Raw genomic sequence first — 18,623 nt, 5'->3', positions numbered from 1 at the left:
CGAAACAAAATGGAAAAACAGTTAGGGAAGAGAATGCTGCCTACAAAGTCACAACCTCCAGCCTAACGATGGAAGTTGAAGCTGTGACACATGCCCTCCAGTGGCTATCGTCCATCCATACACCCGGAAACCAACATGCCATGATTCTAACCGACTCAATGAACATCATACAGAAAATTGAAAACGGAATGGGAAGCCCAGAGTGGCATAAGGCAATGCGCAACTTTCAGATTAAAAAACTCACATGGTCATACTGCCCGGGACATGCAGGTGTTAAGGGAAATGAGCGAGCTGACAGACTTGCTGGTAACGCAACACCAACAAGCGGCCTACATCTAGGAAAATCGAAAATCCTCAGAAAAGTCCAAGAATATCAAAAAGAACAGGTACAAGGCCATCACACCATCGATCGCCTCAAAGAAATAAAAGCAGAGAGAGGGAGTGGCCGTAAGTCTAACATGAAAGGTAGAGCACGATGCTTTGCAAATCAAACAAATATCGGCACAATTTCCAAACCAACATTGTGCAAATTTCTTCAAAACGGAACAGAGTCTCTGTGGGCTTTTCCAAATACAATAGACTGAGCAACACACTAGACGCCACGTTCTTGGCATCAGAGATCTTTTCCCATCCCTCTTGCGGCCAATCAGTGGCAGCCTCTGTGCGTGTGTGTATGTGTGTGTTTGTGTGCATGTGTGGGTCTGTATTTTTTGAGTGCGTCTGTGCATGCGCGAGAGTGTAAGTGTACACAAGTGTCAGGAGAGTTCTGTGCACGTGTGTGTGTGTGTGTGTGTGTGTGTGTGTGTGTGTGTGAGGGGGAGGTGGGGGTGCAGGGAGAGGTGGTGTAGAGGATGAGGTATGTGAGTGTATGCATGCCTACACTGTGGGAGCAACAGGATATTGGAACGTATATATATATATATATATAATTATCTTTGTATATATGTGTGTGGAGATATGGGCATATGTGTGTGTGCTTGTACAAGTAAGTGTTCATCTGTGTGTATGTGTGTGTGTGAGTGTGTGTGTGTGTGTGTGTATTTGTGTGTGTGCCGTGGAAGCTGCAATACGTAGACTAGAAATGAGTGTGTGGAGGAGGGGGGTAGAGGAGGTGCAGGGTAATGTGTGTGGTGTGTGTGTGTGTGTGTGTTGGAGCTCATGTACGCTTATATGTATTTGACTGTGCTTTCATATCTGTGAAACTGCATGTTCAGTGCATATCTGTTATGCATGTGTGGGTGTATATGTGAATGTGTGTCTTCATGTTTTACATCTATTTGCTTATTTATCATCATTGTTATCTTATTTATTTATTATTGGTTGTTGTTTTTTTTAATAGTTATTATTTACTTATTTATTTATTTATTTATTTATTTGTGTAAGCTTATCTATTATTTATTCACCTTTTTTTTTTCTTTTTTTTTCCTCAAGGCCTGACTAAGCGCATTGGGTTACGCTGCTGGTCAGGCATCTGCTTGGCAGATGTGGTGTAGCGTATATGGATTTGTCCGAACGCAGTGACGCCTCCTTGAGCTAATGAAACTGAAACTGACTGAGGCTAGGCAAGATGAAACTGCATGAGCGACACAGGGATGAAATGTGGTCAGCCATGGTCAAGGTCTTATCAGTATGTACACTTAGGTATTTAGCTGATGTTTGCAGTGTAACTATAGAAGTGCCGAGAGTGACTGGGCCCTTTTTTATTTCATTGAGATGAGCTCGGTCTCCTACAGCTAAGAGCTCGGTTTTCTCTTCGTTAAGTTTTAGCTTATTTCTGTCCATCCACACCTTTACATCAGCCACAAAGGCATCCGTCTCATTAATGACTGTTTTGAAGTCAAATGGTGGAGCGGCTTTTTGTAGCTCAGTGTCATCAGCATACTTTTGGTAATCAAGTGAATGCCTTTTGGTGTTGTCAGACAAAGGCTAAGTATATAAAGTGAATAAAATAGGTCCCAGAACTGATCCCTGAGGGACACCAAATACAAGAGGGATAACATTAGAAGTGGTATGATTTACTTTAACGCAGAACTGACTGTTTGACAGATATGATGAAAACCATTTTAAAGCAGTAGATCGAATGCTAAAGGTAGTGCTCAGATGGTTGATGAGAATTTGGTGGTCAATTGTATCAAATGCTCTTGACAGATCTAGGAATGCCACTAAGGAGATGGCCTAGAGGTAACACGTCCGCCTAGGAAGCGAGAAAATCTGAGCGCGCTGGTTCGAATCACGGCTCAGCTGCCGATATTTTCTCCCCCTCCACTAGACCTTGAGTGGTGGTCTGGACGCTAGTCATTCGGATGAGACGATAAACCGAGGTCCCGTGTGCAGCATGCACTTAGCGCACATAAAAGAACCCACGACAACAAAAGGGTTGTTCCTGGCAAAATTCTATAGAAAAATCCACTTCGATAGGGAAAACAAATGAAACTGCACGCAGGGAAAAAAAAAGAAAAACAAAAAAAGGATGGCGCTGTAGTATAGCAATGTGCTCTCCCTGGGGAGAGCAGCCTGAATTTCACACAGAGAAATCTGTTGTGATAAAAAGAAATACAAATACAAAAGGATGCAAGTTTTTTGTCTGTATTTGAGAGAAGACTGTCTGTAACAGGGAGTAGAGCTGTTTCTGTGCTGTGGTTTTTTTCGATAGGCAGACTGATAAATTTCGAGTAGACCGTTTTTCTCTAGATGTTCCTGTAACTGCTGTAACACAACTTTCTCAATAATTTTAGAAATGAATGACAGATTAGACACGGGTCGATAGTTCTTTAGTTGATTCAAGTCCAGATTGTACTTTTTCAAAAGTGGGGTGACAATAGCCAATTTGAGAGATTCATCAACAGTGCCTGACTCTAGAGAGTGGTTTACAATACTGGTGATCAAGGGGAGAAGGTCATCTAGACCTATCTTCAAAAGGTTAGATGGTAATGGATCCAAATCACAGTTCTTATTTGGAGAATCAAGAATAAAATCTCTTACAGTCTTTTCCGAAATTGTTCTAAAACATGTAATTAAAACCCCTTTGAATTCATCAAACTGATTCTCTGGTGGACAAGCATCCAGTTCATGTCGGATGTTAGCGATTTTATCAGTAAAGTATGTACAGTAAGCATCAGGAAGATCCTGAAGAGAAATGTCTTTTGGCAGTAACAGTTCTTTGCTTTTGCCAGTCAGTTGGTTTGAAACAGCATATAGCTGTTTGGACGTGGAGCACTGGCAGATGGAAACACAAAAATGTTGGCGTTTTGCGGTGGTCTGCATTGCGTTCAGTGTGTTGCGCTCTTTGACATAGATCTCACAGAAGACTGTCAGTTTGTTGGAACGCCAGACATGCTTGGCATGTCGTTCCCGATGCCTGGTGGCCCTCAGTTCATCAGTCATCCAGGGAGCAGAGAGACGGTCAGTAACAAGGCGAGTGGAGAGAGGGGCATGCTGGTCCAGTATCTGACTGAGGCCGGTGTTGTATGTTCTGAGGGTAGATGAGTTTGAATGATTTTCCTGCACAAGGGATTTGATGTCAGCGTGGAAAAGATCAACATTAATCATTTTGGTGTTTTGTGATGTTAAAAGGCGTTTTTCTCGTTTGAGTCTCTTAAAAGGGATGTTGTAAATGACTGCCATGTGGTCAGCAAGGGCAAAGTCCATAACCTGAAACTGGGGGGTGAGTATATTCTCCCAAACCACAAGCCAGTCAAGTGTGTGACCATGTTTGTGGGTTGGTTCACTTATCAGTTGTTTTAATCCGTGGTCATGGAGCAAAGTACGCAAACGTAAGATGTCAGAATTGTTGGTCTGTTCATAATGCAAGTTAAAATCACCTATTAATACTATATCCCCTGCATCTAAGGTGTATTTATCTAAGAGATTGGAAAATTCAGTGATAAAATCCTGGATACTACATTTATTATGTTGACTTGGTGGAGGTCTATATACACATATAACATGGCACACATAGTTATTGCTCTCGAACTTAAATGCTACGCCCTCAAATGATGTGTTGTTGAGGGTTTTGAACCTACAAACATTTTGTATATGGCTTCTTATTATAGCTGTTATACCACCCCCTTTTCTAAGTTGTCTTGGGAATGATTTCGATTTGTATCCCTGCGGTGTTAGCTGTGCCGTGAATGATTCACCCCCCTCTTTATACAGCCATGTTTCAGTTAACATAACAACACCAAAAGCATTGTCAACAATTACGTCGTGGATAGAAGATGCCTTCTGTCAACATGGCTGAACATTGACACACATTAGTTTCAGATGTGATGGGTGGAAAGGTTTCTCGATTGCTTGTACATTCCTCTGGGGGTGGATATAAATCAGAAGAATGGACAAACACTTGGAATCTTTATTTTAGTGCAGATGAGTGTAAAGTATTACCTGTTGGGAAGAACAACAACCCCCACAATAACTATAGCATGAGATTGAATGATGGAGGGAAGAATGTGAATAAATGTTTTGAAGAAAAAGACTTGGGAGTTATCCTTGACGATTATTTGAAATTCGATAGACACATTAATTTTGTAATACACATGTATCAAAGGCAAACAGAGTACTTGGGATTTTAGAAAGAACATTTTCATAAATGGACAGTGACACTTTTGTTAGATAATTTAAGACACTAGTAAGAACACACCTCAAATACAGAAATGTTATACGGTACCCATCACAAAAAAAAAGCAAGCTGTTGCAGGTGAGAAAGTTCAAAGAAGGGCAACCAGGTTTGTTGCTGGATTGCAGGACAAAACGTATCAAAAAAGATTGAAATTACTCAATTAAAACTTCGTAGAATTAAAGGTAAACATATGAAATACTTAATAATACTGATAAATGATGGAATGCACTACCTTTGCATATTAAGGAAGCTAACAGTGTTAACACTTACAAAAATCTCCTTGAACAGGTAAAAATTATCAGCAAGTTGAAATTCATATATGATGAATGATAAGAATTATTCTTATTACTCATGAGCAAGTGCACTGGCAAGTCCAAATGACGTTTTGTTAGACAGGAAACTTAAAAGCCGCGAGACTTATGAAATGTCCCAAGAACTTAACTGAGCAATATTGACCATTTTAATCTCAGTAATACTGCCAACCTGTTAATGTTTAACAGGAAGGCTGTTGATCTGTTTTCAGGGTTCATCTGCTGATGTTTAACAGGAAGGTTGCTGATCTGTTCTCAGGATTCATCTGCTGATGTTTAACAGGAAGGTTGCTGGTCTGTTTTCAGGGTTCATCTGCTGATGTTTAACAGGAAGGTTGCTGATCTGTTCTCAGGATTCATCTGCTGATGTTTAACAGGAAGGCTGTTGATCTGTTTTCAGGATTCATCTGCTGATGTTTAACAGGAAGGCTGTTGATCTGTTTTCAGGGTTCATCTGCTGATGTTTAACAGGAAGGTTGCTGGTCTGTTTTCAGGGTTCATCTGCTGATGTTTAACAGGAAGGTTGCTGATCTGTTCTCAGGATTCATCTGCTGATGTTTAACAGGAAGGCTGTTGATCTGTTTTCAGGGTTCATCTGCTGATGTTTAACAGGAAGGTTGCTGATCTGTTCTCAGGATTCATCTGCTGATGTTTAACAGGAAGGTTGCTGATCTGTTCTCAGGATTCATCTGCTGATGTTTAACAGGAAGGCTGTTGATCTGTTTTCAGGATTCATCTGCTGATGTTTAACAGGAAGGCTGTTGATCTGTTTTCAGGATTCATCTGCTGATGTTTAAGAGAATGGTTGCTGGTCTGTTTTCAGGGTTCATCTGCTGATGTTTAAAGTTGCTGGTCTGTTTTCAGGGTTCATCTGCTAATGTTTAAAGTTGCTGGTCTGTTTTCAGGGTTCCTCTGCTGATGTTTAGGGTTGCTGGTCTGTTTTCAGGGTTCATCTGCTGATGTTTAAGGTTGCTGGTCTGTTTTCAGGGTTCATCTGCTGATGTTTAGGGTTGCTGGTCTGTTTTCAGGGTTCATCTGCTGATGTTTAGGGTTGCTGGTCTGTTTTCAGGGTTCATCTGCTGATGTTTAGGGTTGCTGGTCTGTTTTCAGGGTTCATCTGCTGATGTTTAGTGTTGCTGGTGTGTTTTCAGGGTTCATCTGCTGATGTTTAAGGTTGCTGGTGTGTTTTCAGGGTTACAATACGCCAGCAGGAGACAAAGGAGCCCAGTTGAGTGGTGGTCAGAAACAGCGAGTGGCAATCGCACGTGCCTTGGTGCGCAACCCTCGTGTTTTGTTACTGGATGAAGCTACATCGGCTCTTGACACTGAAAGTGAAAGGGTAAATATGCTGTTTCCTTTTTCTTCTCTAAAATTTTTTCATTTTCTATGAGGTGGTTCGTGATGACTTTCCGTGATTCTGAGATGTCAGCAGGAGAAATGTGTGCAGTTGACAGTGCAAGTCATGAACAAGCACTTTCTGTTTTCTTTGATGAATCATTTCAGTACAGTGAAAAGCCTGTGATCATTTGTCACATGTAATCTTTAGTTGCAGGTGTCAAAATCTCTATGTTGAGTTTGTGTGTGTGTGTGTTTTGCTGTTGGTTGTTATCACCAGTCTTCTTTGCAGCTTGTGTTACTTTGTGCAGGGGTTTACGTGCACTGTAATATTAGCATTATTATCATTGTTACCGTTATCATTATCAGTATCATTATCAGGATGATGATTACTGGTATCATCATCATAACTACTGTTATTACTATGTTTATCACTATGTACCAGATCGTTCAAGAAGCTCTGGACAAGGCAAGAGAAGGCCGCACCTGTATTGTCATCGCCCACCGCCTCTCCACCATCACGAACGCTGACAAAATCTGTGTGTTCCGTCATGGGGTGGTCACAGAGGAGGGTACACACAATGAACTGATGAACTTGCAAGGCTTCTACTACAAGCTGAACATGGCACAAGCCAGGCAGAAGTAATGTGTTGGCTTCGTGGTTTTCTCAGGGTGTTGAAGAATTCTGTGAACCTTAGATGTGATGATCCAAGCCTGTGCATATCATTTCTCTCATATCATGAACATTAAGAAGTGTTGCATATCGTTTCTGTTATAAACAATAAAATGCGTTGCATACAGTTCCTGTTATGAATAATAAGAAATGTTAAGCAAACAGTACCTCCACTGTTTCAGCTTTTTTTTTCACATATATATCTGACTGTTGACGAAAAAGTTTAGTTGGATTCAGTTCATTGACTGTATAAGCATGAACATGCTTTTAAGATGTTTTAATGTCTAATACAAGTCAACAGCTGGATAATGAATCAAAGTTCAAATCTTCGGAAAACATAAGCAGAAAATGTCCCAGTTAACCTGACCTAACTGAATAATGATTGAAATTAAAATATTTGCAGAATCCAAACCAAATCTGTACAAAATGTAGATTTGCAGAAATTTTCCCGGTTCATTTATTGACCATTTGTCAGATCTCATTTTTTTCTGATTGTAGCTCGATATTGATGATGACTTATGTTTATTGCTTTTAATCCATATAACATTTGCTCCACTGATATTTACCTGTGTTAACTCAGTATTATGATATGCATATCAGGTTCTGCCTGTAACTTGAACTAGCTTTTTATCTTATTGTGTATGTGGATCATGTACTTTAGGCAGTCTTGTTGATATATGGATTTTGACAGACAAAGCATTTCATTTCAGTTTTTAAAAATCTACTCCCTTTTTCTGTTTTTGGAAAAAAAAGATCATTCTTTGTAATGAAAATGATCTGTACATGAAATGCTGAGTATTTCAGCTGCTCATGCTTTGAACGGCATTATTGTGTAGGTTTTGTTGTTGTTGTTATCTAATATAAGATTTGGAAAATCCTGCTAATTCTGTTTTTGCAGCATGAATGCTTTAAATACACCGGAATTGTTTTGCAACATGATTTGTGATTCACTGAAGCTTACCAGCATGAACTCTAATCAAGTACCTGAAAGTTCCCCCGAAAAATGCAGTTTGCATACTGATATGTCTCTTGTGGTTGTTCTTTTATCTATTCACAATGGGCAAATGACTAGTGTAAACGTGCCTCGTGGATACAAGATGTGAATTTTTTTCCCACGGTGTTTGTCTGCATGTCAAACAGCAGAGCAACAATAGTAACTACTATATTTATATTTTTCAGTGCTTGAAACTGCAATCACCATTGTTTTGCAGGAGAATAAGAGAAATCTACGAAAGCCCTTTTAGCATGACCAATTTTACAGAATATCAATGAGTCAAGTGGCTGACTGGCTGCCACATCGAAAGGTCATTTCAAAATTGTATGCGTCAATGACCGAAATGAAACCTTAACCCTGTACTCCGACTCCAAACCCTGTTTACCGAAACATTGTAAGTGTGGATTTTAAAAAATAGACATTGTATGACAATTATTCCAGACATTTCCACTGTATGACAACTGTTCAAAATATGTTCTGTACTTTTCTTCTTTATTTCATTTTCAAAAATAATCTCAGCAAATATGCGCAATGTGATTTTCTTTTAAATATTTTTGTTGAAAGTAAGTTCTCATCATGTTAATACATGGACTCAGAAAGAGTCCAGATTCCCCCCCCCCCCACCCACCTCTCTCTCACTCTCTTTGTTGTTTCTGATGTGAGAATGGTGATTGTTTCTTCGTGGTTTATTTTTTCTCCATTTCTTTTCTTTTCTTTTTTCTTTTTTTTCTTTTTCTTTTTTTAGCAGTGTTGATTTTTCACGCGCCGTGAGTGAGTATACCTAATTCTTCTTTGTTTCTTCTTGGCTAATATTATTTGATTCTTGTTATATGTAATTTGTGAGGCGTTTTTAGCCTTTATGTGAGGGAACAGTTTCAGTTTCAGTAGCTCAAGGAGGCGTCACTGCGTTCGGACAAATCCATATACTCTACACCACATCTGCCAAGCAGATGCCTGACCAGCAGCATAATCCAACGCGCTTAGTCAGGCCTTGAGAAAAAAAGTAAATAAACAATAGATAAATACATAAAAAAAGAACTACTACTACTAATAATATGTATAAGGCGCAAAAAGCGTAAATAAATAAATAAATAATCATAAAAAATAGTGATAATAATAATAATAATAATAAAAATAACGTAAAAAAAGGGGCACAGCGCTGTAAAACAGCATTATAAAGATGATAATGACAAAAATAATAGGAATAATAATAATTGAAAATAATAACAATGATGATAGTAGTAATAATGATAACAATAATAATAGTAATGATGTATGATAATATTACGAAGAAGCAGAAGTTGTAGTAGTAGTATCTTATGCGTTTTATGTATTATTTCTGTTATTTTGATTTCTTTAGACACTTCACTTGCACGGAAAACTGTACAGGACATTTTGTTTTGTTTTATTAACTCACTTGATTACATAAATGTATACGGTCGTTGTTTCCATCCTGTCAGAGACATTCAATGATGATGACAATACAATATCAGATGGTCAAAATCTCTCTCTCTCTGTCTGTCTCTCTCTGTCTCTCTTTCTCTCTCTCTTGCTCCTTCAAGAAGAAAGGTGGCAGAATGGTTTAGATGCTCATCTGCCATTACAGTGTCCGTGAGGGTCTGGGTTCGATTAACGCTCTCGCCTTTTCTCCGAAGTGTTCCTGGAAATATCAAACTGAGAGTCTGGCCATTTGGATGAGACAATAACCACGGTCCAGTGTGACTAACCACTTTGGGTTGTGCTGCTGATCAGATGTGATGTTGCGTATATGGATTTGTCCGAACGCAGTGACGCCTCCAGTGATAAAGGCGCACACGCCCGCCCGCCGGCATGCACGCATGCTCGTGCACACACGCACGCACACACACACACACATATACATACATACAATCTGCATCGAATGACATATTTGAGAGGCTTGACTGAGCAGCCACACCTCCCTCAGAGTAATACAGACAAAAGGTATGAACAGCAGTAAAATACAGAGTTTGACGACGTCTGGAAATTCCGAGAATAAAATAATATTGATCCAGTTGCCCGAGACATTGAGGCACTGTGGGAGAAGTATGCGACTGAATAATGTTGAGGATGATATTGATTTTATATCATGTTATATGACACCGTTATTATAATGTTATTCTTCGTTGCTCATGGCAGCATGAACGAAATGCCAACTTGGCCTATGACTGTCTTAAAAAAAAATCTGTTAAAATTTTTTTTTAATTTATTTTTGTTGCTTCTTGTGCTTGTTGTTGCTTCCTTACTTCATTAAAAAATGGGGCGATTTTTTGTTTTATCTATTTTTTTCCCTGATCTGCTGTTCTGTGCTTTTCTTCGCATGCGTGTTGATTTGAAGGGGATGAATATATGCAGTTAAATTCATATCGTTTCTTTTTGTTGTTGTAATGCCTGTCTGTCATTGCCGCGTTCATATGTTTCTGCGTGAGTGCGCACCCTCACGTTTTTGAATATTTCTGTGCGAGAGAGTATGTGCATGTGTATGTGTGTGTGTGCGCACGCTTGTTCTGAAGCTTAACATGCTTTCACTATGTGTGTGTGTGCTTGCGTACATGTGTGCAAGGCTGCTCAGAGCTTATCAGCATTTTGTCTCTGTGTAGCTTGGTTTGCTGATCTGTAACAAGGAGTAGGCAGTTTTAGGAGTCCTTCATGTTACGTCGTATGCTCCGAGTTGCCAGAACGACAATGTAAAGTCGGATCACTGCTGGAAGTTGGAGAAGATTATCAACTTTGGTTCGTAAGCACGTACATACATACAAACATACACTCGCGCACACACCCCCCCCCCCCACACACACACACACACTGATGCGCACAACTGATCATTGCACACAAACAGGTATATGAACAGGCTATGCTGACATACATACATACTCCCCTCCCCCCACACTGCCACACCGTTCGATATGTGCAAACATTTGAATAAAATGTACATAAACAAAAACTGAGTAAGCTACGAGTGAGTTAAGAAAGTATTATACATTTATTAAGACATACAAGCACACAGGCACACACTGAAACACACACACACACACACACACCTCATTAAAGGGTTGTAACTCTGTTGACCACCTGACCTCAGTGACCAGGGGTCACGGCCGGCAGGGCCAAAAGCAACATGAGCTGACATGGGGTGAGAAGCAGGCTTGGCATTAACAATTCATTGCTTTCTCTCTCTCTCTCTCTCTCAAGCGGTTAGTTGTTCTCTTTCAGAGGGCAGGCTGGGTATACATTATTTGCTCACCTCCTGCGCACATGACACGCGGTCGGTGTTGTTGGTCCTTATATGGTAGTGTGCATCTGACGCATTCACAGTATAAAGATTGAAATTCAAAATAACTGACCGGGACTGACTATGGTCCATGGGAACGAATCAAGGAAAATACCTGACGCCTTAGTACCTCAAGCTGAATTTAAAACGATGCTATACGTTAAGCAGAATAACGAGAAATGTTTTATACTTAATTTGATTATAGTGGAGCGGTGGCCTGGTGGAAATGCGCTCTGCAAGGAAGCGAGTGTCAGCTGGTTTGAGTCCCCATATTCGGATCGCGATTTTTACTCGGCTCTCCACTAAACCTTGAGAGGTTTTGGGAGCTTGTCACTCGGATGAGACGATAAGCTGGAAGAGGTAGAGGCCGTCACGTACTTGGGCAGCATCATCGACAAGCAGGGTGGCACAGACGCAGACGTCAGAGCAATAATCGGCAAAGCGAGGGCAGCATACTTAAAACTGAAGAACATCTGGAGCTTCAAGGTGTTGTCGATTAGCACGAAGATCAGGCTGTTCAACTCCAACGTCAAGTCAGCCCTTCTGTATGGAGCAGAGGCATGGAGGACAACAAAGACCACCATCAGGAAAGTGCAGACCTTCATCAACAGCTGCCTGAGAAGGATCCTCCAGACACGCTGGCCCGACACTATCAGCAACGCAGACCTGTGGCAGCGTACCAATCAGCTGCCAGCCGAAGACGAGATTCGGCGAAGATGGAGATGGATCGGGCACACCCTGAGGAAGCCAGACAGTAACATCACCAGGCAGGCACTGAAATGGAATCCCCAGGCCAAATGGAAGAGAGGAAGGCCAAGAAACACCTGGCGACGTGACCTCGAGGCAGACACTAAGAAGATGGGGCACACCTGGAGACAATTAGAAAGGGCAGCCCAGGACAGAGGACTCTGGTGGACTGTTGTGAGCGGCCTATGCTTCAGGGGGAGTGATGGGCATAACTGCACTACGACGAGGCGCTCTCCCACATGAAAGCAGCCGGAATTTCACACACAGAACTCTGCTGTGGCAAAAAGTAATACAGTATACAAATCAATACAGCACAATACAATGCAATGCAATACAGTACAATCCAATACAATGCAATAATAACATATTTTCTGAATGGTTGAAGTACGTACAGCTGTGGCTGACACAACACCTGACGAAGAGAAACGAAATTCATTCATAAACAATGAATGCTCAAAGGGTAGTCGGTCAGTACTCTTGAAGTTTTAATTAACAGAAACTTTGAATGTGACAGATGCACCCACACAGGGACACGACATTTAGGGCTGTAACACATGGGGCTTATTCATTCATAAACAATGAATGCTCAAAGGGTATTCTTTTGAAGTTTTAATTAAAAGAAACTTTGAATGTGACATATGCACCCACATAAGGACACGACAATTAGGGCTGTAACACACGGGGCTCATGGTACCGGTTGAACGTGCACATGACTCGAAAGCGTTGGGACTGTATAACACTTTTTGAGAACATGTGTACCGGTTGTGTGGTTTGGGGGTATGTCAATCTGATTCGAAAACGTTGGTTGCGAGTCGGTCTGGCGCAATGAATAGCTTTCGTTTTTAGTTGATAGGTTGTTTTTTTTTTAATAGTCGACCACAATGCTATCATTTCCTGCGCACATTCCATTGTTATTTCGTCACTTCCCATCCTGAATAATGATACTGTTTTAATCTTAAACGTGTCCAGTTCAGAAAACCGTAACTGTTCGGTCTCGTTCGATCTCTTATCGTAAGGTATACTTTGACAAGATTGAAAATATTCTTCAGAGCATTATAGAAGCATGTTATTAAGAAAGGTAATACCAAACTGACTGATAGATTATCTATATAATCATTTAGACATTTTGTACATACGTTAAAGCCACACCATTAGAAGTATGTAACAATTGTGTTTATCTTTTAAAAGAAATGGTTCATGTTCTAATTCTTCAAACAGTTCGATGTTGCTGTAATGTGAGCCCTCAAGTGGAATATAAACACCACCAACAAGACAGTCTTTTTCACATCCATCTATAGATTTCTTCGAGAAAACTTAAGAAACGGTCTTATGTGAAAAGTAAAATATGAACATTGTCAGAACTTTTCATTGCAATAGCCTACCAGGTCCACGTGGACTATGAGTGAATAGACAAGCCCGGTTAAAAAGCTTAAAATCTGAATTTTTTTTTTTTAAAACACGACACGACTGAATTATACACATTATCAGTTTTCGTTGTTAATAATGATAATAATAACAATACTACTACTACAGCTGGTGATGATAATACGGAAAAATGAAATGAAAATGATGATAATAATAATAACAATAATAATGCATAAATTTCATATTACGCGATATCGAACACCAGTGCGCCTAACATAATCCAGTTTAATGTAAACATGACAAAAACAATTTAACAGTTCTCTGTCGACAAATATATAAATGAATATATAAAAAGGTGCGTTCACACGAACAAATAGAAACTCGAGTAAGCCTACACATATGCAGCTGAAAATCACATTGCCAAACCCATCAAACAGAATAACTTGTCGAGTAAACAATGCCAAGATTAAAATCAAATACATGTCAAAAGACAAATAGAAATCGATTGATTTGCCAGTTAGGTACTTCCCGAGGACGTATAAATCATATCTATTTATAATTTATAAGTCCGTGGGTACAGCCACACTTCCTTCCGTTATACGGCCAACATCGATTTTGCCGATGACTCTGTCGTGGCTGATGCATGCTGAGTATTTTCGTGTCTCCATAACCCACCGAACGCTGACATGGTTTACAGGGGTGGGTTGCATGATTCTTATCGTTAAGAATGTTCCTAACTCCACGGTAAACTCCATATACTTAGGAACAATCCTAACTCTGAGCAAATTTAGCGTTTCAAAGATCGCCTCATGCAACCCACCCCAGGATCTTTAACGTGCGTGTTTGATCTTCTGCATGCGTATACTCACGAAAGGGGTTCAGGCACTAGCAGGTCTCCACATATGTTGAACCTGGGAGATTGGAAAAATCTCCACCCTTTTACCCACCATGCGCTGTTACCGAGATTCGAACCCGGGACCTTCAGATTGAAAGTCCGTCGCTTTAACCACTCGGCTATTGTGTATCGATTGACCGTAAAGCCCTCGTAGAAGATATATATATATATATATATATATATATATATATATATATATATAGAGAGAGAGAGAGAGAGAGAGAGCGTCAAGATATACAAACAGGCGTCTGGAAGGTCCAGGGTGTCCAGCATGTGTGTTGGAGGGGAAGGGGTGGGTGGGGGAGAAATATTGCGGTGCATGTATGTGCTTCTGATTATGTGTGTGTGTGCCCGCGTGCGCTTGTGTGTCAAGTCAAGTCAAGTCAAGATTTTATTTCATGATGGTAAATTGAATAAGCAACAATAGCTTTTTTTAAATTTTTTTTTTTTACATCAAGCCATCAATGAAAATAATAATTAAAAAATAAAAATAAATAAATAAAAATTAAAAAGAAGGAAAAAAAAGAAGAAAAAAAATATAAGAAAAAATAGGAGAGAGAGACAGAGAGAAGAAACAAGCAGATGAAGAGCAACAATAACAACAAAATGCAGAAATATATATATAAAAGAATATTGTGATAAAGAAATACACAATTGCATTTCCATTTCACACACACGCACACGCACACACATGCACACACACACACACTAACCACTGAACACAAATTCTCGGACACAGTTACACCATGCCCATCCCATGCACATGTTCCCCCATATAGTGCAAAATCCTTGCCAACACAAGCATATACAAAACATTTCACAATTAATAGGAATAATAGACTAAAAGATCAGAATTTGTATTACTGTTAATTATTTTCAATGAGGTGATTCTTCAGATTTTTCTTAAACACGTTTTCATTTACGATACTTTTCAGAGGCCTGACTAAGCGCGTTGGGTTACGCTGCTGGTCAGGCATCTGCTTGGCAGATGTGGTGTAGCGTATATGGATTTGTCCGAACGCAGTGACGCCTCCTTGAGCTACTGAAACTGAAACTCAGAGTGAGTGGGAGATTATTCCATAAATTTCCACCAGAATACAGAAAGCTGGATTTGTATAGGTTGTTTCTTGGTCTGGGTATGCAGAGCATGTGGTTGTGTCTGTGTTCATTAGTTTTAAAATTGTCTGCAATCTTTTTTGGAGCATTTCCATACATAACATTATGCATGCAAACAGCTTTGTTGAAGTACAGCCTGTTGTGAAAAGATAATATATTAAGTTGTTTATAGTCCATTGGGGTCAGGGAGTTCGGTTTTAACAATAATATTTTCAGTGCTCTTTTATACATACGGTGAATAAACTTCAAGTTTGAGAGGCTACAGCTGTCCCATAAAGTTGATGCATAATCGATTACTGGCAGAATATGTGCACAGAAGAAGAGCTTTCGTGAATGGACATTAAGGATCTTTTTGATTTTTGCTAGTTGAAGTATTCTATTTGAGAGACATTTATTTTAAGTACTTCGTATGATCAATCCAAGATAGATCCTTATCAATAATGACACCCAGAATTTTATGTGAATCTACCTCTTCAATTTCATTGACGCCTAGGAATAGTGGTTTGAAGTTATGTTTCATTTTTTGCCTTTTTTGTCCTGCACATGCATACATGCACTTCGTTTTCTGAGCATTCAGGGACATGTGATTCAAGGTGTCCAGTCATTAAGTTTCCGAATATCAATTTGGAGTTCATTAGTTAGTTTACTGGCGTCTGAATTGCTTGAATGTAAGGATGTGTCATCTGCAAACATTTCACATTTACATTTTATATAACAAGGTAAGTCATTCTCGTAAGTGGAGAATAAAATTGGTCCTAAGATGGATCCCTGTGGTACTCCATGTTTAATTTATGTAAAATTTGAGGTTTGATTATCTATTGTTATTAACTGCTTCCTATCAGAAAGAAAAGATTGTATAAGGTGAATATACTCTGGTGGTAATTTATAAGCTTCTAATTTACGTAGTAACAAAGAGTGATTAATTACATCAAAAGCTTTTTCAAAATCTATTAAAAGGAGACCTGTGAATTTATTTTCATTTATGTTATGTATAAGATTGTCAGTGAGCTGTATGAGGGCTGTATGACAAGAATGATTTTTACGGAAACCAGACTGGTCTTCGTAGATTAGGTCGTTGTCAAAGAGATAAGAATATAACATTTTTGCAAATGTTTTTCACTGGGTTTAGACAGAGCAGACAAGACAGAAATTGGCCTATAGTTAGATGGATCAGAAGAATCACCTGATTTGTACAGTGGAATGACTCTAGCCTGCTGTGTGTGTGTGTGTGTGTGTGTGTGTGTGTGTGTGTGTGTGTGTGTGTGTGTAGGTGTTTGTATATGCCTGTGAGTGTATGTGCGTGTGTGCACGCGCGAGTGTGTGTGTGTGTGTGTGTGTGTGTGTGTGTGTGTGTGTGTGTGTGTGTGTGTGTGTGTGTGTGCTTGTCTAAGCTGAGTCTGTCCTTGTAATGAGATCATGTAAAGGCAAACATTGCTGGAGCACATGTACACATGCGTGTGAATGTATGTTTGAAAATATGTGTCATTGTACTGATATATAATGTTCATTATATTTTCATCATTTTAGGAATCAAATTATTTAACCTTTTACCATGAAGGCCAACATGCTGGGGGTTGGATTTGGGGTACGGAGTGGGGGTATGAGTTTAAAAATCTCTCACTTTATGCTCATGTCATCCTATTTGTCTCTCCAAAGGAGATGTATGTATGTACGTACGTACATTAACGTATGTATGCATACATGTATGTGTATGTCTTCTCCTTAAAAAATCATGTCAAATTAGATTATACCCTTTTTATGCAACATTCTCTGTCTCTGCTATAAATGGACGTTGACGTCGATAAATCTCCCTCATGAGCGTATGGGTACCCTTACCATAAAAACAACAACTCCAACTTCGCCCACACCTGACTTGCCATCAATCACAGCGGTGGTGGTGTAGAGTTGAGTTTTTCGACCCAGCGGCTTTACGCCGGCCTTAATGTCAAGTTGTTCTGGACAGATGTCCGCAGTTGTCTTTAATCGGTGGTAGACAGGTGTTCGACGCTGTGGTCCGTTTGGTGTCGGAGCTGTAGTCGGGAGGGAATCGTTGTCCCAATGGGTGTCGGTGTCGTTCAGTGCTGTGTCTTTCTCGGCTGTAGTCTGATGTTTTCTTGACGGTTATCTTTATGCATTGTGAGATAACTTTTTTTTTTCTCATCGTTGGTTGCCTCGTAGTCTCGGCTATAGGTTTTGTTGTCGTAGCTGTTGTTCTTAAATTCGAAGTGACCAAAGCCGTCTTCAGGACCACCGGGCAGCCAGTCCTCATGCTCCGTCGACGACCCACACGCCCCACGACGGCAGACCACCACCAACAAAGGGAGCGACAAAGCCACGAACCGCCATCCGCCCCCTCCGCAGCCGTCCTTTTGGCGGAGTTTGCGAACCTAGCGCAAGACCACGGGGGAATGGCGACTCGGACACGTCGACACCCAATGCAGTGGCAGCCATACACGATGTGAGACGCGCAGGCCGCCGACGCTGGCGAGGAGGGAAAGTCGGCGCTGCCTGAGACCATCCACACGTCAGAGTTCATAAACAACCGGGGGGCGGCTTTGGAAACTTTGGCGGTCCCAACGCCGGCGTGCCCACCCACTGGCTAAAACAGGTGTCTTTGCTGCAGTCTCCCCCCCGCCCCTTCCCCCCCCCCCCACCCCCCCACCCCCGCCCCCCCACTGTCCAGTGACGCGACCGAGTTTGAAAACACGAGAGGGAGGCGTTGGCAACATTGACCGGTCCCAAACAGCGGCCCAGACTTCTATTCAGCAAAACGGTATGTTGACCGCAGTTGTCTCTTCCTCCCACCTCCCCTCCTCCCCCACCCCGCGTCTTGTCACTCAGCCGCGCTGAGAGGGTATATGCGATGGTGGTAGCAAAACCAATTATAATTACGGTGGATCGGTAGGACTGACGCACGCTTTCAGTTCATGTCACAGTACGCACTGTTTGTGCACCACGGGGATTTAATTATTGGTCCGTCGCTCATTGTTGAACACAATGCTTCTCACTTCCTAATAAAAGGTAAATGTCTGTGAGTCTTTTTGAGTGTTACAGAGATAAAAGACCAGAACTGCATGCTGTATTCGTTCGTTTCTGTTTGCTTTCCTGCAGCTGGCTGGTGATATGCTGTTGATTTCAGAAACATGCTTGGGGTGGGAGTTCAGTACATGTTTGGGTTATGTATTTTGCTGTACTGTGTATCGTTGTTGTGGACCATTTTGTGAGGTAGGTATACGTAGCTACACCCTCGTACTGGTCTAGTTTGTCCACACAACTATTA

The 18,623-nt window shown here is 40.7% G+C and overlaps 1 protein-coding gene across 1 annotated transcript in view; it reads left to right on the top strand.

The window, feature by feature from the left end:
• Window positions 1-6,910, top strand: part of LOC143277743 (ATP-dependent translocase ABCB1-like) — a 78,783-nt gene extending 71,873 nt beyond the window's left edge. Inside the window, exons 26-27 of the mRNA XM_076582650.1 lie at window positions 6,122-6,268; window positions 6,710-6,910. Of these exons, the coding sequence (XP_076438765.1) occupies window positions 6,122-6,268; window positions 6,710-6,910 (348 nt within the window). The remainder of the gene's footprint in view (window positions 1-6,121; window positions 6,269-6,709) is intronic.
• Window positions 6,911-18,623: the final 11,713 nt, after the last annotated feature.

The sequence above is a fragment of the Babylonia areolata genome, chromosome 2 (genome assembly GCF_041734735.1).
Source record: "Babylonia areolata isolate BAREFJ2019XMU chromosome 2, ASM4173473v1, whole genome shotgun sequence".
NCBI lineage: Eukaryota > Metazoa > Mollusca > Gastropoda > Neogastropoda > Buccinidae > Babylonia > Babylonia areolata.
Note: the sequence above shows the minus strand (reverse complement) of the source record. Positions and strands in the feature narration are given on the sequence as shown.